This window comes from Xyrauchen texanus, chromosome 12 (assembly GCF_025860055.1).
Source record: "Xyrauchen texanus isolate HMW12.3.18 chromosome 12, RBS_HiC_50CHRs, whole genome shotgun sequence".
NCBI classification, from domain to species: Eukaryota; Metazoa; Chordata; class Actinopteri; order Cypriniformes; family Catostomidae; genus Xyrauchen; species Xyrauchen texanus.
This window is the reverse complement of record NC_068287.1, coordinates 9,760,917-9,783,131: the sequence shown is the minus strand read 5'-3', so window position 1 is coordinate 9,783,131 and position 22,215 is coordinate 9,760,917. Positions and strand designations below refer to the sequence as shown.

The 22,215-nt window shown below is 42.3% G+C and overlaps 1 protein-coding gene across 2 annotated transcripts; it reads left to right on the top strand.

Moving 5' to 3' along the window:
* Positions 1-2,551: 2,551 nt before the first annotated feature.
* Positions 2,552-4,231, top strand: LOC127653142 (uncharacterized). 2 transcript variants are annotated; one of them, XR_007971777.1, is made up of 4 exons: positions 2,552-2,961; positions 3,070-3,356; positions 3,488-3,668; positions 3,984-4,231. XR_007971777.1 is itself a non-coding variant. In XM_052139695.1 (3 exons), the coding sequence occupies exons 1-3, from the start codon at positions 3,014-3,016 to the stop codon at positions 4,097-4,099; spliced, it is 672 nt and encodes a 223-aa protein (XP_051995655.1). In that variant the 5' UTR covers positions 2,978-3,013; the 3' UTR covers positions 4,100-4,231. The 2 variants fall into 2 exon arrangements, 1 of the variants encoding a protein (XP_051995655.1); XM_052139695.1 differs by lacking the exon at positions 2,552-2,961 and having other exon boundaries at positions 2,978-3,356; positions 3,488-3,700.
* The last annotated feature ends 17,984 nt before the right edge of the window (positions 4,232-22,215 follow it).

The window sequence follows — 22,215 nt, the reverse complement described above, 5'->3', positions numbered from 1 at the left end:
TTTTTGGTCGCTGCAATTAAAAAAAATAATAAAAAAAAAACCTGAATAGTTGTAACTTCAAGCTGGCATTGATTACATATGTACATACCATTAGATTTACTTACCATTCTGAACTATATTTTTATATTTTATTTTCACCTGTTGCCAGGTTCTTTTTCCTTCACTTAAGTTGCTGCTGCGTGAAAGCAATTAACGTTACTGTTATTCACACACAAACTTTGCAATGTATTGTGACACACATTCAATGTTGATAAAGTATTTGAAATAGTTTACACCGCTACTTACGCATTGAGACGATCAGCAATTTCCTGCCAACCTTTCTCTCTTGCTTTATTTATTGCTGCTGTATTGCGTTTTTTGGTGATGACATCTTTAAATTCTTCATATGTTTCCAATAGCAAACGCTGTTCCGTTGCCGTGAACATCGCTGCTCTATCTTTTCCTTTTGTTGGCATGGTAGCCCACAGTAAATCGATTGGCCCATGCTCGACTTTTCAGGACTTTTAAACAATGGCGTGCACGCGCAATTATCTAGACTATTTAAACCTGACTCAAATTAGTAAGATCACATGATCCTCAACTTACTGTTATGGAACCAATTTAAGCGCGGATGTTTAGCTCGGCTCATTCAAGTCAGGTTTTGGACTTTAATCCCCGCTTTTCTAAGCGGCTTTTATGGAACAGCCCCCAGCTCTCCTGTGCTGCAGCTTAGCTCTATCTCATCTCGTGTGTGTGTGTGTGTGTGTGTGTGTGTGTGTGTGTGTGTGTGTGTGTGTGTGAGCGTGTATTTATCACTTTGTGGGGACCAAATGTCCCCATAAGGATAGTAAAACCCGAAATTTTTGACCTTGTGGGGACATTTTGTCGGTCCCCATGAGGAAAACAGCTTATAAATCATACTAAATTATGTTTTTTGAAAATGTAAAAATGCAGAAAGTTTTCTGTGAGGGTTAGGTTTAGGGGTAGGGTTAGGGTTAGGTTTAGGGGATAGAATATAAAGTTTGTACAGTATAAAAACCATTATGTCTATGGAAAGTCCCCATAAAACATGGAAACACAACATGTGTGTGTGTGTGTGTGTGTGTGTGTGTGTGTGTGTGTGTGTGTGTGTGTGTGTGTGTGTGTGTGTCCTGCTGTAGCAGAAACACTTGGCGTCCTCCTCACGCACCCAGACCTACCCGCAGTGCACTGCGCACGAGGGACAAAACTTTATTTAAAATATTCCTGAACTATGCAGCCACAAAAGCGTATAAAATGGCTTAAAGACATTAAATACATGTATTGCACAAATTTACAAAATCGTATTACAATAAATGTATTATATGTTCAAATTATGCACAGTAAACTGTCAGCAAGAAATATGAAATATAAATCTTTACATTGGGATTCTAAAATAAAAGTCTAAAAAAATTAAGCACAATACAATTATTACACAAAAGTCTCAACAAAATCTGAATGAGATCATTCAACAGTCCAGAGCTATATGTAGGGGAGAGCAGAGGTCTAATAAATTCTAGCTATCACTTGATATTATGAAAATGAATCTGTGACAGAAAGTCATATGATATGCCATTAGAAAAATGTGATCCAATGGGTCAACTTGCCCCAGGTTAGGGGTACACTGCTCCTGGTTAGTGGGTAAGATGAGTCATATGGTAGGGTGACCAGATGTCCCCGTTTTCCAGGGAGAGTCCCAGTTTTTGTTGGCCTGTCCCTGACTAGAGCTGTCCACGAAATGTTGTTTTTTCCAGAGTGTTCAAGACAGCCTTCATAGTGAAATATTACTATGCAAGAAACCCCGAGCAGCAAAGCCTACTTTCTGCTGTTTATTTTGACTAACAGGGATTAATTTTGAGGTAAGAAAGTTACTTTTTTAACATCATTAATTTGTGTGATGCAATGCCTGATTTGTAGTTAAACTCATCAAAGTTAAATTATGTTTATTGTGTGTCTGTGTAGATATTTTTCATGCAAGTTGTTAGGTGAGCTAGTTCATGGCTATAAGACTCTGGGTTAGATGTAACATCAATGAAATAGGTTACAACCTACCCCAAGCAAATGTTTTGTTGTATTCGTTTTAGTGTCTGCAAACAGTGCTTCACTGGTTTCAGAGTATTATTTATTGCTAAGTGCAGCATAATTTATTTGCGCTGTACAGAAGTTGCGTTTGTTCCCACGCAACCCTGAGTTTCGGTTTCGGGTGACCACGTGACTAGCTTTGTTGTGATAAGTAGCATTAAGGCGTGGCCAGCGCCAGGTAAACTATTTAAACTGTTAGAAACATAGTCATTCAGGAGAAGCGATCTATCTACAGGAGTCTGCAGTTGTATGTAAGTGTGTTTATTTCATTGTTTTTAACGTTGTTATAGTGGTATTCATTGCTAGATCAGGTGCTGTTTGTTTACTGTCTTTAACGCGGGTCGCTTAGACGTGTGTTTGGTGTGTGCGCGCTATATTTGTGTTGACTTGTCCCATAGTATTTGCTGATAGAATTGCTAAACTTGTTTAAACTTGTCACGTAGGATTTGTTGCTAGATTTGCTTAGACTTCGGGTTGGTTATCCTGTGTGTGTGTGTAAAACTTTCGTCGTTTTAGTGTCTGCAAACAGTGCTTCACTGGTTTCAGAGTATTATTTATTGCTAAGTGCAGCATAATTTATTTGCGCTGTACAGAAGTTGCGTTTGTTCCCGCGCAACCCTGAGTTTCGGTTTCGGGTGACCACGTGACTAGCTTTGTTGTGATAAGTAGCATTAAGGCGTGGCTGCTTTTTTTCCACTGAACAGCTCGTAAAAGTTGTTATTTATTGGACTTAATGCTGACGCGGAAGCGGCAGCGGAAGTGGTGGCCCTCGTGTGAAGCCCTCCTTGTGTGAAGACCTACTTGGGTAAAGACCAGCGAGTCTACCTGTGCGAGTCCACCGAGCAAGAACACCGACAAGGCTCCACTCACCAAAGCACTTAAGTATTTTTCTATTCTATCTCTTTTATTATTTTACTTATACATACATACTAACATGTCTAGTTCACTAATAACACATGCCTTCAAGCACATCCCTGTTATCTGTTGTAGACCGTTCACAAGATACAGATGCAAGACAAAACGCAACCCACACAACCTACGGCCGCTTTGCACTTCAACACCTGCTCCACTCTCGTTCTCAGTGGGACTCTGGAACTGCCAGTCTGCTGTGAACAAAGCTGCCTTCATTCCGGCTTTCGCCACGCAGTCCACCCTCAGCATCCTGGCACTGACAGAGACATGGATACGTCCTGAGGATACAGCAACACCTGCTGCTCTCTCTAACAACTTCTCCTTCTCCCACACCCCTCGACATACTGGTAGGGGTGGGGGAACAGGTTTGCTCATTCATAATAACTGGACTTTTTCACCACATGCTTCACTATGTAACAATACATCTTTTGAATTCCATGCCATTACTACAATGCAACCCACAAAAATACATGTTGTTGTCATCTATCGCCCCCAGGTCAGCTGACAAGCTTTCTTGAGGAATTGGATGTCCTGCTGTCCTCCTTGCCAGAGGATGGCAGGCCACTTGTGGTTCTTGGTGATTTCAACATACACCAGGACAAACCCCAGGCCATTGAACTGAATACTCTTCTGGCCTCATTTGACTTGGAAAGACTACACACCACAGCAACTCACAGGTCGGGCAACCAGCTGGACCTCATTTTTACACGTAACTGTACCACCTCTAATATTCTTGTTACACCTTTACATGTTTCTGATCACTACTTTGTTCAATTCAACATGATTCTCCCATCCATTGTAAAACCGACCCCACCTTTGGTTTCCTTTCGCCGTAACCTCCGTTCCCTCTCACCCTCTCGCCTTTCCACTGATGTCTCTGCCTCTCTTCCCACAATAAATGTATTTTCCATGCTTGATGTGAACACTGCCACAGACACACTTAGCTCTACTTTAACAACCTGTCTAGACAACATCTGTCCTCTCTCCTCTAGACCAGCACGGACTACACCACCCAGCCCCTGGCTGTCTGACATCCTTCGTGAACATCGGACTGTTCTCAGGGCAGCTGAGAGGAGATGGCGGAAATCTAAAGATCCAGCTGATCTAGGTAAATATCAGCTTCTGCTCGCAACTTTTTCAAATAACGTTAAAACTGCAAAAACTTCATATTACCAGACCAAAATCAACAGCACCACAGACACTCGTAGCTTGTTTAGAACATTTAACACACTTCTCTGCCCTCCCCTCCACCACCTGACACATCACTGACAGCAGATATATTCGCCACATTTTTTACTGATAAGGTTACAGCCATCAGCAATACATTCACAGCACCACACCCTGTCAAACACCTGGCTCCTGTATGCAACCCTTCTTTCACTATGTTCTCTCCTTTAACTGACACTGAGGTCTCTAAATTCCTCCTCTCCAACCACCCCACAACCTGTTCCCTTGACCCCATTCCATCACACCTTCTCCAGGCCATCTCTCCGTCCATCCTACCGGCACTTACACACATAATTAACACATCCCTTCTTGCAGGCACTTTTCCCACTACATTTAAGCAGGCTCGAGTAACCCCACTGCTGAAAAAACCTGCACTTAACCCCACACAGATAGAACACTACAGACCAGTCTCTCTCATCCCATTCATGGCAAAAACACTTGAAAGGGCAGTTTTCAATCAGATCTCCGCCTATCTCTCACAGAACAAGCTGCTGGATGACAATCAGTCGGGCTTCAAAAGTGGACACTCCACTGAGACTGCCCTGCTGTCTGTCATCGAGTCGCTGAGACTGGCGAGAGCTGAATCGAGATCATCCGTTCTGATTTTGCTGGACCTTTCTGCTGCCTTTGACACAGTCAACCATCAGATCCTACTCTCCACCCTCTCTAAACTGGGTATCACTGGAACTGTGCTTGACTGGTTCAACTCTTATCTCTCAGAAAGGTCCTTTGAGGTAGCATGGAGAGGGAAGTATCCAAGCCACACCAGTTACTTACTGGGGTACCTCAGGGATCAGTGCTTGGGCCACTTCTCTTCTCCATATACACAACATCACTGGGACCCATCATCCAGTCACATGGTTTCTCTTACCACTGCTACGCTGATGACACGCAACTCTACTTGTCTTTCCAGACCAACGACACCACAGTGACCGTTCGAATCGCTGCCTGTCTGGCAGACATCTCGGCCTGGATGAAGGAACACCACCTTCAACTCAACCCTGCCAAGACAGAACTCCTTGTCTTTCCAGCCAACCCTGCTGTTGAACACAACATCACCGTGCAGCTGGGTCCAACTACAGTTTCGCCTTCCAAAACGGTCAGAAATCTAGGGGTAACCATTGATGATGAGCTAAATTTCACAGACCACATTTCAAAAACTGCAAGATCTTGTAGATTTACACTCTACAATATCAGGAAGATAAGACCCTTCCTCTCTGTACATGCCACACAACTGCTCGTTCAGTCCCTTGTCATAACTAGACTGGACTACTGTAATGCTCTCATTGCAGGCCTTCCTGCATGTGCTATTAGACCTCTCCAAATGATCCAGAATGCAGCAGCACGTCTGGTCTTTAATGAACCTAAGAGAGCACATGTTACACCACTCTTTGTCTCTCTCCACTGGCTGCCGGTTCATGCACGTATTAAATTCAAGGCCCTGATGCTGGCATATAAAACAGTCACTGGGTCTGCTCCAGCATACCTAAAAACATTTATGCAGAGCTACGTTCCCACCAGAAGCCTGCGGTCGGCTAAGGAACGTCGCCTTGTCGTACCAAAACAAAGAGGCACCAAAACACTTTCCCGGACTTTCAGTTTCATCATACCACGGTGGTGGAATGACCTTCCCAACTCAATCCGGGAAGCTAACTCACTCTCTATCTTCAAAAACGGCTAAAAACACATCTTTTCCAAAAGCACTTAACCGGTCAATAAAAAAATAAAAATAAATAAATATATATATATATATATATATATATATATTTACATTTCTTGTTGCACTTAAATCTGTTTTGTATACTATTATGATGATAGTGAAACTTTGTAATATGGCACTTTTTGTACCACTGTCTCCCTAAGATGATTCGCTGATGTTCTTCCTCTTTTGTAAGTCGCTTTGGATAAAAGCGTCTGCCAAATGAATAAATGTAAATGTAAATTTATATGTTTTCTTTGAATTTCAGTATGCCTAGGTCTTGGAAGAGAAAGACAAACAGGGGGTCTCCCAGCATTTTGAAGAGAGCATCAGATGATGTAAAAGAGCAAGGAAAGTCTGTAAGATCTGTGGCAAAAAGTGTATGGCATTTGCCATGTAACCTTGTACAGATTTTGCAAAAAAGGAAGATGTTAGAAGTGAAGGGATCAAGGGAACCTCCGAGTATAGGCTACCAAAGTGGAAAGAAGGTCTTCACTGATGAACAAGAGAAAGAACTTAAAGTATATCTGATGAGGGCAGCTGATGCATTTTATGGACTGTGTCCACATGAATTAGGATAAAGAATAGGATTAGGGATAAGATTGGAGGGGCTGCTGGACCAGATACTATTCCTGGCAGAGTGCTCAGAGGATATGCAGACCAGCTGGCAGATGTTCTTACTGATATCTTCAACATCTCTCTGCGCAGCGCCGTCGTTCCAATGTGCTTCAAGGCCACCACCATTGTCCCCATGCCAAAGAAATCCTGCCTCAACGACTACCATCCCGTCACACTTACACCCATCATCATGAAGTGCTTCGAGAGGCTCGTAATGAGGCACATTAAGTATAAGGATAAATAAATCCTATATAACAGAGTGACCACTCTCTGCTGAACATCGACGACTCCTTGGTGTTCACCTGCGGAGAACCTCACCTGGTCCCTCAACACCAGCTCTATTACCAAGAAAGCTCAGCAACATCTCTACTTTCTTTGAAGGCTGAGAAAAGCACATCTCCCACCCCCATCCTCACTACATTCTATAGAGGGATTATTGAGAGCATCTTGAGCAGCAGCATCACTGCCTGGTTTGGGACTTGCACCGTTTCTGACTGCAAAGCCCTGCAGAGGATAGTGAGGACAGCTGAGAAGATCATCGGGGTCTCTCTTCCCTCCATCAAAGACATTTACACAAAGCGCTGCATCCACAAAGCAACCACCATTGTGGATGACCCCACATACCCTTCACACAAACTCTTCTACCTCCTGCCGTCTGGCAAGAGGTACTGAAGCATTCGGGCCCTCACGGCCAGACTGTGTAACAGCTTCTTCCCCCAAGCCATCAGACTCCTCAATATTCAGAGACTAGACTGACACACACACACACACACACACACACACACACACACACACACACACACACACACACTCACGTGTACACAATCCAACTTTTGCACATGTCCAGAGTTGCACATTAATCCATTGTCACTTTATACCTGGCTGTTACCTCAATAGCTGCTATATCCATAGAACACTGTTTCATAGTATGTTATGTTTACATTTGGCATTTTTAGAAAGTGACATCTTTTTGCACTATTCATTACAAATGTGTACTGGTCGGCGTTGCACTGTCTCTTACTGTGTCTATTGCTGTTCCGTTTTAGTAATTTATTGTACTGACCCATACTTTTTTTGGACACGTTTGCACATGCACTTTATGTAAGAATATTATGTAGAAATATTATTTAGTCTGTGTAGTCTCATGTGGTTCTGTGTTTGTCCTATGTTGTTTTATGTAGCACCATGGTCCTGGAGGAACGTTGTCTCGTTTCGCTGTGTACTGTACTAACTGTATATGGTTGAACGACAATCAAACCACTTGACTTGACTTGACTTTACTACACCTTTTTATTCAAATTATTTATTTATTTAATTTTATTATAAAATTTTTATTTTAAATGAACTCAAAATATTAAGGCAACCAAGTTACTTTTTTTAAGTTTACCCAAAATAATTTCTTACAATGCATAGTTTAGCACATTACCACATTCACCATGGTCAAATGACATAAAAAAGCACCTAGCTTAGGGCTAATATTGTGCTAATCAAATCATCAGTATTATACATTGGATATACAACATTATGTATGATGTCATTTTGTACCTGAATAAATTTGCTTTGGCACAACGATCAGTAAACCTCAACTGTAAAACATTTCTTTGCTAGCACAAAAACACTTTTATTTTGTACTCTTTTCCCATGTGGTTCTCCTCTTCACAGCCAGATATAAATTATGGCTACTTCCTGCTTACAAGGTCATATGACAAAAAATATCTACAGTTGCCTAGATACAATGGATGGGTCAACTTCGGATGTAAACAGGGAACTTCAGAACATTCTGATGAAACATAAGGCTGCAAATCGACTCATCATTCATGTGGGGAAGAATGATATTCATAAAGAGCAGTCAGAACTCCTTAAAAAGGATTTCAGTGAACTTTTTGAAACACTTAAAAGACTGAAAGTTCAAACATTCATCAGTGGACCACTTCCAGCAAGAGGAACAAACAGGTTTTCATGGTTGCTTGGGCTTAACACATGGCTGCAAAAAACCTGCAATATAAAAGGAGTTAACTTCATTGAAAACTTAAATCTTTTCTGGAGTCAGAGGCAACTGTTTCGACAGGATGGCCACCACCCAAACAAACTTGGTTCAAGAGTGCTAAAGGACAATATCTACTTCTCCCTCAATCATCCTTCTGCAGTGTGTGCCAATCCACTCAATCTGAATGGCACACACACACCTGGACACAGTATGAATGACCACAGGACTTCACTTCAGCACCTGAATGGACATGCAGTTGACAAATCACACAAGGACAATGATAACACCACTCAGCCACAACAATTTCTGCTCATGGACACAATCTCATCTGAGCCCTGCCCACAAAGTTCACCACAGACAGACTGTGACATATTAGAACTGCTCCAAGATTCAGCACCCAAGGACGACTTTCTGGAAAACATCCAGGGAAACCAGGACAGCATATTACAGCCTCCGATAACACCAGAGCGACAGCCCCTCTCACCAGACACGTTATCCCTCTCTCCAGCATCTCCACATCTGTGTTTCTCAGAGAAAATGGAAGAACTGGTGTATGCTGGAACCAAACTATCCCACTCTTTTGCTGCTACCAGCTCTCAGTGATATGTGTTGTGTCCCCGCTATGATAACAGTAACTTTCTCAAATGTTTACAAAACAAGCGGGAACCCAGTGTGCCAGTATCAATCTCTGTTGCTATTCTATTGCTGTTCGATTACATCATATAAAGTCTAAGGCCTTCAAAAGCCGTTCAGCAAACCCATCTAATCTGGTGCCTATTACACGCCAAACTAAGATTGCTGTGGGGACAAAAACTGTTAAGTTAGTGTAACCCGTGTTTGTAGGTAAGTGATAACTGATAACTAATCTGATTAGCTATGAAGTAAAACTGGGCCAATATCAGAAACTCTAGGTACGACTACGGAGCCTGAAGTAGTAAACGGTCAGCAGAGAACAGACAACACAAAACAGGTAAGTTTGAGAAATATATTGTACAAAATTATAAAACAATTATTTACATTCCCTGCCTACCTAAGCCGGCTTTCTGAGTGCACAAGCGCACAATAAAGGGACCCAAAATAAATAACTCAAAACAAAAGTGTCTCTTTGTGAGATTTTGCCAAACTTAAATTAAAGTTGCTTCCATTTGAGTCCATGAAAGTTCTTGGTGTGTGTGTGTGTGTTTCTTTAAGTATGTTCTTCTCACTACCCGGGTAGGTTTACGTGTGATCTTATCTGTTTCTCAAATGATGGAACAGGATAATGAGGGCTCCAAAGATGCCACGGCTGGCCACACCAGGCTCTTGGTCCGTTCAGTCGACTTCTGGGTTTGGCTCGCCACTGACCGCGAGGGTCAGGTTCAGATGATCTCTCTCTCTCTAAAAAAAACCAATCTATGCATACAGTACAGGATGCATTAGTTACTATTTTATCATTTCTGTTTAAATCCGATCAACTTATCTCCATTCAAATGTCAAATCACATATAACCAATTGTAAAGGATATAAATACTCTAATCATTATGTAAATGAATAGGTACACATCACACCACATAAGATAAGTCAGTTCCAGGGAACAAACAATCAATCAATCATGTACTTCAATCTCACAGCATAGAAATTAAATCATGAGATTCTGAAACCAGATATTTATGTTTTTAACCTTTTAAATCTATTTAAGCATCTTAATAACATTTTACACATCACATTTTAACCAAACATTTAATATACTCATTCTTTTAACAGTTAAGATTAACTTCTGTTTCTCATATCCGTATCAACATGTATATTGACAATTAAATGAACTAAATCACCCTTATCTTACATATGATAAACAAGAGGATAAAAACTCCCTCAATCAAATGACTTCTAAGTCAACAAAACAAAGTATAAAGGCACCTTTAGTGATGTGAATACTATCAAAAATTAAGCTAGCAGCAGAGCTAAAATCAAAACCGATTCACATTTAGATGCTAGCGATTAGCTCATGGCTAGCTGATTCACGATCTTTTATAAGCATCTTCAACAACATAAAACAATCTGAATCTGTGTCTATATGTTATCCAACAGCAAGAATTTGGGTCACAACTCCGATTGGTTTTAAAAGAACATCCTTACCGGAGGTATCTTGAGCTTACAGAGTCATGCGGCTCAATTCACTCTCTCACAGCTTTCAACCAGTTCTTGAGGTTTCTCATAGCGTCTCCACCGGAAGAAAGGAAAGCGAGTGTTGCTAGAAAATTTGCGCCACCCTCTGGCAGAGTAGAGAATTGCACTGCAGTAACCTTGTGTGGGTTACATTCTCCCTCCAAACTTATGCACGTCCCTGTGCATAGCAATGTTCAAACAGGTATCACCGGAGGGACAGATCAGGGAATGAGCTGATGCATTACTCTCACGTATGATGTCATTCCAGACAGTAGTCAGCCCTTGGAAGAATGACTTCACCACTGTGACTAAGGGGGTTCCCAGTTCAGTGTAGTCAAGCCGCCTAGGTGGCTGACAATTCCTCTCGGATCTCCTGATCGAGTCAACACTGTCTGCTTTTTCCTCAGTCTCCTTAATCTCCTCTTCTCCTTCATTTTCAAGAACATTTGTCTCATCACATTCTGGCATGTCAGAGAGGACTGGAAGTTGTTCAAGATAGTCCTCATCCGACAAGTCTTTCACAAGGTCGTTATTGTCAGGTAAGTTTGTCTCTCTTTCCACACGTTCATTTCCAGGTAGGTCTTTCTTTTCCACAGGTTCATTTTCAGGTAGATCTTTCTTTTCCACAGGTTCATTTTCAGGTAGGTTTAGTGTTACTTGGTTGACTGGAGTAACATCAGGTAGGCTATCCGCACTAGCTGGAACATCATCAGTCACCTTGTTGAGGTTTGTCGTCAGATTCTCTTTAGAATGGCTTGTACCTTGGTGTCTTGGAACATCTCGCGAGACAATACACCTGGTTACCTCTGGAACTGGTTCTTTTTGGGACCAGGTAACAGGAATATCATCACTATCCTCATCTGAGGACTGATCAACTTCTCTTGGGTCACTACTGAGTGTTCTGGGCGTGTCTTCATGGCTCGAGTGGTTTAGGTTGTGCACACTCTTCTATTACATGGAGGAACCCACATGGAAGCAAGAGGTCTCGATGCAGTGTGCGCCAGGGTCCTTCTCCGGTCTCTGGTTTTACTGTATAGACGGGGAGATCTCCAGCTTTCCTCACTACCACATGGACAGTGGACTCCCATCTATCAGCGAGCTTGTGCTTTCCACGAATACGTACGTTCCTGACAAGTACTCTGTCTCCAACTTCCAGAGCAGAAGGAGTCACACGCTTGTCGAACCTTGTTTTGTTCTTTTCAGCTACTTTGGCAGCACTCCTTGTAGCTATTTTGTAGCTCTCCTCGAGGTGGGATTTGAGATGCTTTACGTATTGGGAGTGTGACTTCTGTTGCTCTTCTTTGACAGGTAAGCCGGATGCAAGGTCGACCGGCAGGCGGGGCTGGCGTCCGAACATTAGCTCATATGGTGTAAACCCAGTCACTTCACTTCTGGTACAATTGTACGCGTGGACCAAAGGCTTCACGAAATCCTTCCAGCTTGACTTATCCTGGTTTTCCAGAGTTCCAAGCATGTCTAACAGTGTGCGGTTAAAACGTTCCACCGGGTTGCCCCTTGGGTGGTACGGAGTTGTTCGTATTTTCTTTATGCCTGCAACTTCACACAGTTCTTTGATTAGCCGCGACTCAAAATCAGGACCTTGGTCGCTGTGCAGTTTCTCTGGAATACCATAATGGACGATGAAATTGTCCCATAAGCACTTTGCAACTGTTTGAGCCTTTTGGTTTGGTGTTGGGATAGCCGCTGCGTATTTTGTGAAGTGATCTGTGATCACGAGAATGTCCTTCGTGTTACTTCTGTCCGGTTCAATGGACAAGAAGTCCATGCAGACCAGTTCAAGCGGTCGTGTTGTCATTATGTTCACTAAAGGTGCTGCCCTCTCAGGTAAGGTTTTCCTGAGCACACACCTGTTACACATCTTGACTTTCTTCTCAATATCAGAGGCCATCCTCGGCCAATAGAATCTGGCTCTGATCAAGTCCAGTGTACGGTCTTTTCCCATATGACCCATGTTATCATGTAGGCTCGTTAAGACCGTCTCACGTAGTTCTTCAGGTAAGACTAGCTGGTACTGTGTGTGGCCTTCTTCTTGGCATGTTCTATAGAGGATGCCTTTCCGCAGTTCAAGCCTGTTCAACTCTCTCAATAACAGAGGTAGGTCTGGAAGCTCAGTTCTCACAGCGGGCGGTGGTTTCTCGCCATGCTCAATCTGGAAGATGACATGTTTAATGCACTGGTCAGCTCTCTGTTTGTCTCTGAGATCTGCCTCTGATAGATCGCGGGATGATGGGAAGCCCTCCAAGCTCATCTTCCTGCTCAAAGCTGTCAGGTACAGCATCTCCAGAGATGGCAAGGCTCTCGACGAGGGAGATACCTCCATCACTGCCCATTCCATCATTGGCACAATAAACAAGTTGTCTCTCACAGATGGCACGAACAACCCCCTGATCCACAGCCTCAATGTTATCTGGATCTGATAGATGGTGTTGTGTGAACTGGCGGATCCTTTCCCACTCTTTTTGAGATGGGGGGTCGTCACCCAGATTGCCATGGGGACGACGCGATAGTGCGTCAGCATCTCCATTCTGCTTCCCGGGGCGGTACTGGAGCTTAAAGGAGAAAGTGGAGAGAGCAGCTAACCACCTGTAGCTGGTTGCATCGAGTTTGGCTGAGGTAAGTATGTAGGTAAGAGGATTGCTGTCGGTGACTACTGTGAACTGGTTGCCATAGAGGTAGTCACTGAACTTCTCTGTTACAGACCATTTCAGCGCTAAAAACTCGAGCTTGTGAGCTGGATAGCGGGACTCACTACGTGATAACCCTCTGCTTGCGTGAGGCGATGACACGCAGCTGTCCCTCCTGCTCCTGATATAAGGCCGCTCGAGGCCGGTGGAACTTGCATCCGTGTGAAGGATGTAAGGAAGTGCAGGATTTGCGAAGGCCAGAACTGGGGAAGTTGTCAACTTGCCGATGATCATCTCAAATGCCTGTTGGCATGCGGGAGTCCAGCGTTTCAGAAATGGTTCTTTGGGGTGGAAGTATTGGCCACTCCTTTCCTTTGACTTTGGATGCTTCCCTAGAGGTGGGTAGCCAGATGTTAAGTCATTTAGGGGTTTCATTATACTTGAATAGCCTTTGATGAACTTCCTATAATACCCACAGAATCCGAGGAAGGCTTTTAATTCTTTTAGATGCTGAGGGATTGGCCAGGTCTTTAGGCTGCAATCTTTTCCGGATCGGTCTCCACTCCCTGCTCTGAGACCACATGCCCCAAGTATCGGACTGAGGACTGAAAGAATCGACATTTTTCTGGGGACAGCTTGAGCCCATACTCCTTCAGGCGGTCGAGAACCTTGGTGAGTCTGGCTTCATGATCTTCTAAAGTTTTTGAGAAGACTATCAAGTCATCCAGGAAAACGACAACTTCCTTCAAGTTCATGTCTCCCATGCACTTTTCCATCAGTCTCTGAAAGGTACTTGGGGCGTTTGTCACTCCCTGAGGCATGCGATTAAACTCCCAGAAACCAAGTGGGCATACAAAGGCGGTCTTTGGCTTGTCAATCTCGTCAACTTCGATCTGATAGTAGCCAGACTTTAGATCGAGGACGCTGAACCACTTGGAACCGGAGAGTGCTGTGAAGGTGTCATCCATCCTCGTAAGTGCATAAGCGTCTTTCACCGTCTGCATGTTCAGTTTCCTGTAGTCAATACAGAGGCATACCTGGTCATTCTTCTTCCTGACTACAACGATTGGGGAGGAGAATGAAGACTCACTTTCACGAATCACCCCAGCATTGAGAAGCTCTTGAAGATGTCGTCGAACAGCTTCTACATCATGTGGGTGTATCGGCCGAGCTCTGAGTTTGAATGGTGTTTCATCGGACAGTTTGATATGATGCTTGACTTTGTCTGTCCTTCCAAAATCAGTGTCGTTCTGGGCGAAGACCTCAGGCATGCCGTTCAATTTTCGAGTGATTCTGTCTTTCCATTCTGGAGGGACCGGGGACTCACCAAAGTCAAAGGCTAGGTCAGCTGCCTTGGAGCATTCTGGTTCAGATGGCTTGGTCACACACTGTTTGTGAGACAGAATGGTCTGGATTGCACTGAGCTCAGCAATCACACTCTTAGCTGGGATAATAATGTCGTGTTCGACTCATTTGAGACCACAACTGGTAGTCTGCCTGGCTGTCTGCTTTGTAGATCAACGAAACAAGGCTTTACTAGCAGCCCTCCAGGCAGAGAAGATGATGAAGGGTATTCCATGATGACAGACCTCTCAGTATGGAACCCTTTAACTGATGCCACTCCCTCCAGAACAACTGTTCCTCCAGCTGGAATTAGTTTTCCGTCTCTACCTTGCATCCTCACCAGTCCGATGTTACTGTCATGGCTTTGTTCCTGTCGCAGTTGAAGTACTTTCAGCACCGTCGTGTAGCCGTTCTGGACAGGATGGTAGCTTGCTGGCCTCTTCTCTCTGCACACACCATACACTACATCAAGTGTGTTTGTGCCAATCAGTATCTGGTACCCTGAAGTACCGCTGTCTGGGACAACCAAGGCCAATGTTGGGACTTCATATTCAGCTCCAAGGAACTGTTCTGGGAAAGTGATTGTGATTTCAACATATCCAAGGTAGGGCACAGGTTGACCATTGGCCCCTTCAACTTCCAGAATGTTATAGAGTGGTTCGATCTGTTGCTTAGGTAGGTATTCGTCATAGAAAGACTTGGTGACTGTGGTTACTTGCGAACCTGTGTCAAGGAGACAGCTGAACGGTTTACCCTGGATGGTAACTTGGCCTGTAATTTTCGTGCCTATCAGTTTTTCTGGGACCCTGAAGGGGTGTTTTCGGATATAAGATTGGTTCAAGGCAGCACTGAACTTGGACTTGTCATCACGTTTATCTTTAGCAGGGCGTTGGTGAACTGCTCCAGCCTCAGTTTGCCCTGCAACTGAGACTTCATCTAAAAATCCCTATTGTCTGGTGAATGTTCTTTAGCCTCCCAGAGCGCTGCTTTTCTCTCAACTCATCTCTTTTTTTATTGACGAGAGTGGGGTTTGGATTGTTACTGCAAGCTGAGGAGATGTGACCGTCCTCGCCGCACTTGAAACAATACCAAGGTCTCGGCTGGGTGCTTGTCTTTGAGCTGGTAGGTTTCCAGCTTGGTGCTCTAGGGTCAAGTTTAGATGCTGGCCCATCTGATGGATGCTCAGTGTTCCCCTTGGTCTTCGGGGTCTTCTTGACTTTCTTAGACATCAGTGCGGTGAGTTGGCTCTGCAGACACGCCACCTGCTGTTTAAGCTCTGTCAATGGGTCGGACTCAGGCTGGAACGCTGCTTGTTGACTGCAGATGCATGCACTCTGAGAGCTTACCATAGCCCGCTGCCTGTGTGAGACAAGGTGCTTCTTCATACGTGTGGCTTTAGCTGCCTGCCTATCCTCCTCAGTGCGGATTAACAACAGGAGCCCTGAAAATGCTGGGGGGTGACTTTTCTTTTCTTCAAGGTTGAGGTCAGAGAGCAAGGTGTTGTCCCAACACCCACGACAAAACTGTTTGAGAATGTGTCTATCTGCTTCTATAGCAGCAGCTCCTCCTCTCTTAACAGCAAGGTTCAGGGCAGCTTGAAGGCTGACAGAGATAAGTAGAGGCCTTTTCACCAGGATCCTGAAGAGTATTCATAAACTGGGCGAAAAGCTCTTCTCCGTCCTCAACGGTTCCAAAGGCTGCGTCCAGCAGTTGAAGGTAGGTTTCAGGAGTAGCTTCAGGGCTTAGTCTTTTGACAATATCTGCTGCAGGGGAGAGCAAACTTTCAAAGATTTTCCGTGATTTATGAAGATTAGACATGGTTGGGTCTTTCCTGAGAAGCTCAACATGTGAACGCCATGTGTCGTAGTCTGTCTCACTACTGGGTCTGGGGATCTTACCAGAGAATGAACGAAGCTTGATGGGAAAGTGTGAATGTGTGTTTAATTCATCTCTCCTCACAATGTGCTCAACAATGACCTTTTGAATTTCGGGTGGATTCAGGTCGCCCTCCACACTGGACAGACTTCGCTTCACATCAGCTGGTGGGCATGGCTCAGCACCACCATGAATGAACCGTACCTGAGAAGAACCTGGGAGCAGCTGGGGGTGTGGGGTTTCAAATGTGTCAAGAGATGTATTGAGCTGTTTGGCTACAAACTCAGTATCACCACTGCTATCAGTCTCAATTGTCTCACTGATCTCTGACATCATTTCTTTCAGCACCTCTTCGAAGCCTCTTCCACTCAGTTTCGCTAACTTCTTGATTTCATCAAGGTAGGCTTTGTTAACACTGCAGCCAACTTTAGTGGTGTACACACTTGCTAGAGCTTGAACATAGTATTTTACATCTTTATTGCATTTAAGTTCATGTGTGTAAGGCAGAAGAGGGGCTAAGGCTTCAATAGCAGCACCATCTTGATACTCAATAATCAGGTTTTTATAAAACTCTGAGTTATTGTCAGTAACTGGGACAAGTCTCATGGAGCCATACTCCTTAAGGTAGTCTATGACCTCCTCATCTTCTGGTGATTCAAGCAAACCGCTCACCATTACTGCATTGGGGACTTTGATACCTGAGCTCATTATGAACTCCATCTTTAGTAAAGAATAATTTATAGACAAATAACAAAGAGCTTACACACTTGAAAATAGTTTCACAAACTTGTAATGTGGTTCACCGCTAACGCATAACTACGCTCCTGGCTGGCTCGCCACTTGTAACCCGTGTTTGTAGGTAAGTGATAACTGATAACTAATCTGATTAGCTATGAAGTAAAACTGGGCCAATATCAGAAACTCTAGGTACGACTACGGAGCCTGAAGTAGTAAACGGTCAGCAGAGAACAGACAACACAAAACAGGTAAGTTTGAGAAATATATTGTACAAAATTATAAAACAATTATTTACATTCCCTGCCTACCTAAGCTGGCTTTCTGAGTGCACAGGCGCACAATAAAGGGACCCAAAATAAATAACTCAAAACAAAAGTGTCTCTTTGTGAGATTTTGCCAAACTTAAATTAAAGTTGCTTCCATTTGAGTCCATGAAAGTTCTTGGTGTGTGTGTGTGTGTTTCTTTAACCTGTTAACCTGCACCCCCACTCAGGGGCTCACAGCTGAAAATGACATACCTGAATTAAAATAAATATAGCTCCTGAGAACAGTGTACCACAGGCACAATTAAGGTCTCTTTGGAAAGAAGACACTTGGCACTCTACTAACAATAAATCAGAGTTGATAATGCTCAAACAAATAAAAAGTTATAAAAGTTGAAGTGCCTCATAAATAATGTGAACTTCAAAAAATGTTTTATTATTTCATGTACAAATATATAAAAATAGACCTGGAGGAATCCAATTAGGTAAAGGATTGAAAGCCACAAGTCTCATCAGTTTATATTTCAAATTTGAGGAAGATATAATGAAAAATGGGGTTCCTGCAAGCTTTTTTCCAAGACTATGTCAGTTCCCTTTCTCCCTCCCCTGCCCGAGGCACATCCCCAGAAATGACATCCCCAAACTAAAATAATTGTAGTTACTGAACAATTTGCTCTACATGCACAATTTAGACATATTTAAAAAGAAGACACTTTGGAGTTTATTACCCAAATGTAAAAGTTGAAAAAACTTACACCGAAAAACATTTATAGAATTTAAAGTGTCTTGAAGATAATTTGCACTGCAAGTAACATTGCATTATTTTATGAAAAAATAAATGAAAACAAACCTGGAGGAATCCAGTTAGGTAATTGATTGAAAGCCACAAGTCTCATCAGTTTATATTTCACATTTGAGGAAGATATTATGAAAAATGAGATTTCTGCAATATTTTTTCCAAGACTATGTCCAGGTACCAAGAAGCCTCCTTGGATACCTCAAAAAGCAACCTAATGACCAAATGTTATGAAGGGTACTGCAAGCTATTTTAGTCATCATATACACTGTTCCATGCTTTTTCAGTTATAAAATAATCCACACAGCTGTTGCATGGGAAAGAATGGAAAGATAATTAGCACCGCATGTCAAGTAAATAATTCTGTATAGTTTTTATGTGGCTGGCCATTCAATCAACAATCAAACTGATGGGCAGTCGTTTAGACAGCATTCATAAATCAACAATCAAACTGATGGGCAGTCGTTTAGACAGCATTCATACTAAAGGTCGTCCATACAATCAAACTGATGGGCAGTCGTTTAGACACGTATAATGTGTGCATGTTACATAGCAACTCACCGATGTAAAATTGGACCATCTTTTCCGTCCTCAAGCATATCACCCTCGACGCTGTCTTCACTCTCCTCAATTTCGTCATCGCTGCTTCGAGTGATCGCAAATAAAACATCTTCAGCAGAAAAAACTTCTTTTGACGATCCATTTGATGAGATAATCCGTCCAGTAAGTAAGACGCGAAAACAGATGTTGACTGGGGAACCGTCTTTTTACTATGGCTTGTTTGTTGTCAAATGACGGGGTGTGGTCACAGCCTACGTCGCAGGTTAGCTCCTCAATAGAGAGTGGCTGATTCAAATAAATAAAAAAACATCTTGTTCGCGAGGAATTTAGACTTCCGGGTATCGTTGGAATCGTGCACTGCTTGGCTACATTTTCTATCAGTCATATAATTTCAATTCTTTCATTGGCTTTCGTTGTAAAGACAAAATAATAGGATCAGCATATCATGACATCAAAAAACTGACCGCAGTGTTTGGATATTTTGACCTATATATTGCCTATCTTTGTATTTGTGTGTGTGTGTGCGGTCTTAATTTGTTCATTACACTCTAAGCAACACACCCATATAACGTTCGGCTACCGGGAGTCTGTTTTTATGCATAATTTTATTGCATAACCGACAAGTATGATACTTCACCCTGAAGAAACTCGATGTAAACAAAGGAATAACCATCGATGTTACAACGTTATTGTTTCTTTGGACTAAAAATGCTCTATGGGATGTTATTCAGTGGACCCTCACCTTTCCATTCAATCTGGAACTTTTAGCAGTGGATGCGTGTGTGGCTCGTTATTACGACACTACTGGTATGTACTCCGTTTTTGATTACGTGTGTTTTGATCTGTACTGCTTACATAAATGCAAGAAATACATTCGTTATAAGCTTTTCATCGAAAAACAGAGCTCTATCATCGATGCTTGAGGCTTACACCTTTAAAATGATATATAGTTTGCCAAGATTAATGATGTTCTTTCACGTTAAATCTATTCATAAACATTAAACTTGTGGGGGGAAAAAACTCTTCCGTGCGCTGGCGCTCTGGCAAAGGTTAACAGGTTAAGTATGTTCTTCTCACTACCCGGGTAGGTTTACGTGTGATCTTATCTGTTTCTCAAATGATGGAACAGGATAATGAGGGCTCCAAAGATGCCACGGCTGGCTACACCAGGCTCTTGGTCCGTTCAGTCGACTTCTGGGTTTGGCTCGCCACTGACCGCGAGGGTCAGGTTTAGATGATCTCTCTCTCTCTAAAAAAACCAATCTATGCATACAGTACAGGATGCATTAGTTACTATTTTATCATTTCTGTTTAAATCCGATCAACTTATCTCCATTCAAATGTCAAATCACATATAACCAATTGTAAAGGATATAAATACTCTAATCATTATGTAAATGAATAGGTACACATCACACCACATAAGATAAGTCAGTTCCAGGGAACAAACAATCAATCAATCATGTATTTCAATCTCACAGCATAGAAATTAAATCATGAGATTCTGAAACCAGATATTTATGTTTTTAACCTTTTAAATCTATTTAAGCATCTTAATAACATTTTACACATCACATTTTAACCAAACATTTAATATACTCATTCTTTTAACAGTTAAGATTAACTTCTGTTTCTCATATCCGTATCAACATGTATATTGACAATTAAATGAACTAAATCACCCTTATCTTACATATGATAAACAAGAGGATAAAAACTCCCTCAATCAAATGACTTCTAAGTCAACAAAACAAAGTATAAAGGCACCTTTAGTGATGTGAATACTATCAAAAATTAAGCTAGCAGCAGAGCTAAAATCAAAACCGATTCACATTTAGATGCTAGCGATTAGCTCGCGGCTAGCGCGATTCACGATCTTTTATAAGCATCTTCAACAACATAAAACAATCTGAATCTGTGTCTATATGGTATCCAACAGCAAGAATTTGGGTCACAACTCCGATTGGTTTTTAAAAGAACATCCTTACCGAAGGTATCTTGAGCTTACAGAGTCATGCGGCTCAATTCACTCTCTCACAGCTTTCAACCAGTTCTTGAGGTTTTCTCGCAACGTCTCCACCGGAAGAAAGGAAAAGCGAGTGTTGCTAGAAAATTTGCGCCACCCTCTGGCAGAGTAGAGAATTGCACTGCAGTAACCTTGTGTGGGTTACATTAGCACTTTTAAACATCTGCTCACTTAAAAATAAATCACTTCTAGTCAACGACTTAATAAGCACATACAACCTGGATTTTATGTTTCTAAATGAAACTTGGCTAGAAGCCAGCTGTAGTGCAACAGTCCTTAATGAAACATCCCCTCCTAACTTTACTTATTTGAGTGTCTGCAGAGAAGGTAGGAGAGGTGGGGGTTTAGCTGCTCTTTTTAAAGATGTCTATCAATGTAAGCAAATATCATTTGGGAATTACCCGTCTTTCGAATATCTGGGTAGTGTGTTAAAAGGTGCTCCACGCATTTTATTTATCATTATTTACAGGCCTCCATAATACTCTCCAGCCTTTGCTGAGGACTTTACAGAACTGTTATCAACAATTACCTCAGAGTTTGACTGTTTTGCCATTGCTGGAGACTTTAACATTCACATAGATAATGCAGAAACCAATATGACAAAAGAAATCATAACTGTTTTAAAAACTTTTGATCTGACTCGGCATGTACATGGACCCACACACAATCATGGACACACTCTAGATTTACTTATCAGTAAGGGTCTAACATTTCATCGATTGTTATTAAGGATGTAGCACTGTCTGATCATTTCTGTATTTTCTTTGATATGTTAATCTCTCCTGTCATTGAAGCTAGATCTGTGTCTGTCAAGAAGAGATGCTTAAATGAGAACACTAGTGTACTATTTATGAAGGCTATATCTTTAACTCCAAGTATATCTGCTGACTCTGTTGATTTTCTCCTTGATTCTTTTAACTCAAAAGTTAAAAGTGTAATTGATGATATTGCTCCTGTGAAAGTCAGGAAGAAGAGTGGAAGACAAAAAGCACCTTGGAGAAACTCAACAGCAGTGCAAAATATGAAAAGACAATGCAGAAAAGCAAAGCGCATGTGACGGAAGACAAAACTTGTAGTCCATTATAACATCTACAAAGACAGCATCCATGCTTTTAATATGGAACTAGGCAAAGCTAGACAGACTTTCTTCTCGAATATTATAAACAGCAACTTAAACAACACACAAACTCTTTTTTAGACTGTAGAGAGACTGACAAACCCCCCAAGCCAGATTCCCAGTGAAATGCTCTCAGACAGCAAGTGCAATGAGTTTGCTTCTTTCTTCTCTGAAAAAATCAAT

Bases quoted from the DNA above. Each gene is read 5' to 3' on its own strand.
- LOC127653142 (XM_052139695.1), top strand. From the start codon at position 3,014: ATGTCTAGTTCACTAATAACACATGCCTTCAAGCACATCCCTGTTATC. The intron at 3,357-3,487 runs GTTTGCTCATTC...TATCGCCCCCAG, and splicing joins TGGTAGGGGTGGGGGAACAG to GTCAGCTGACAAGCTTTCTT. The intron at 3,701-3,983 runs GTAACTGTACCA...TCTCTCCTCTAG, and splicing joins GCTGGACCTCATTTTTACAC to ACCAGCACGGACTACACCAC.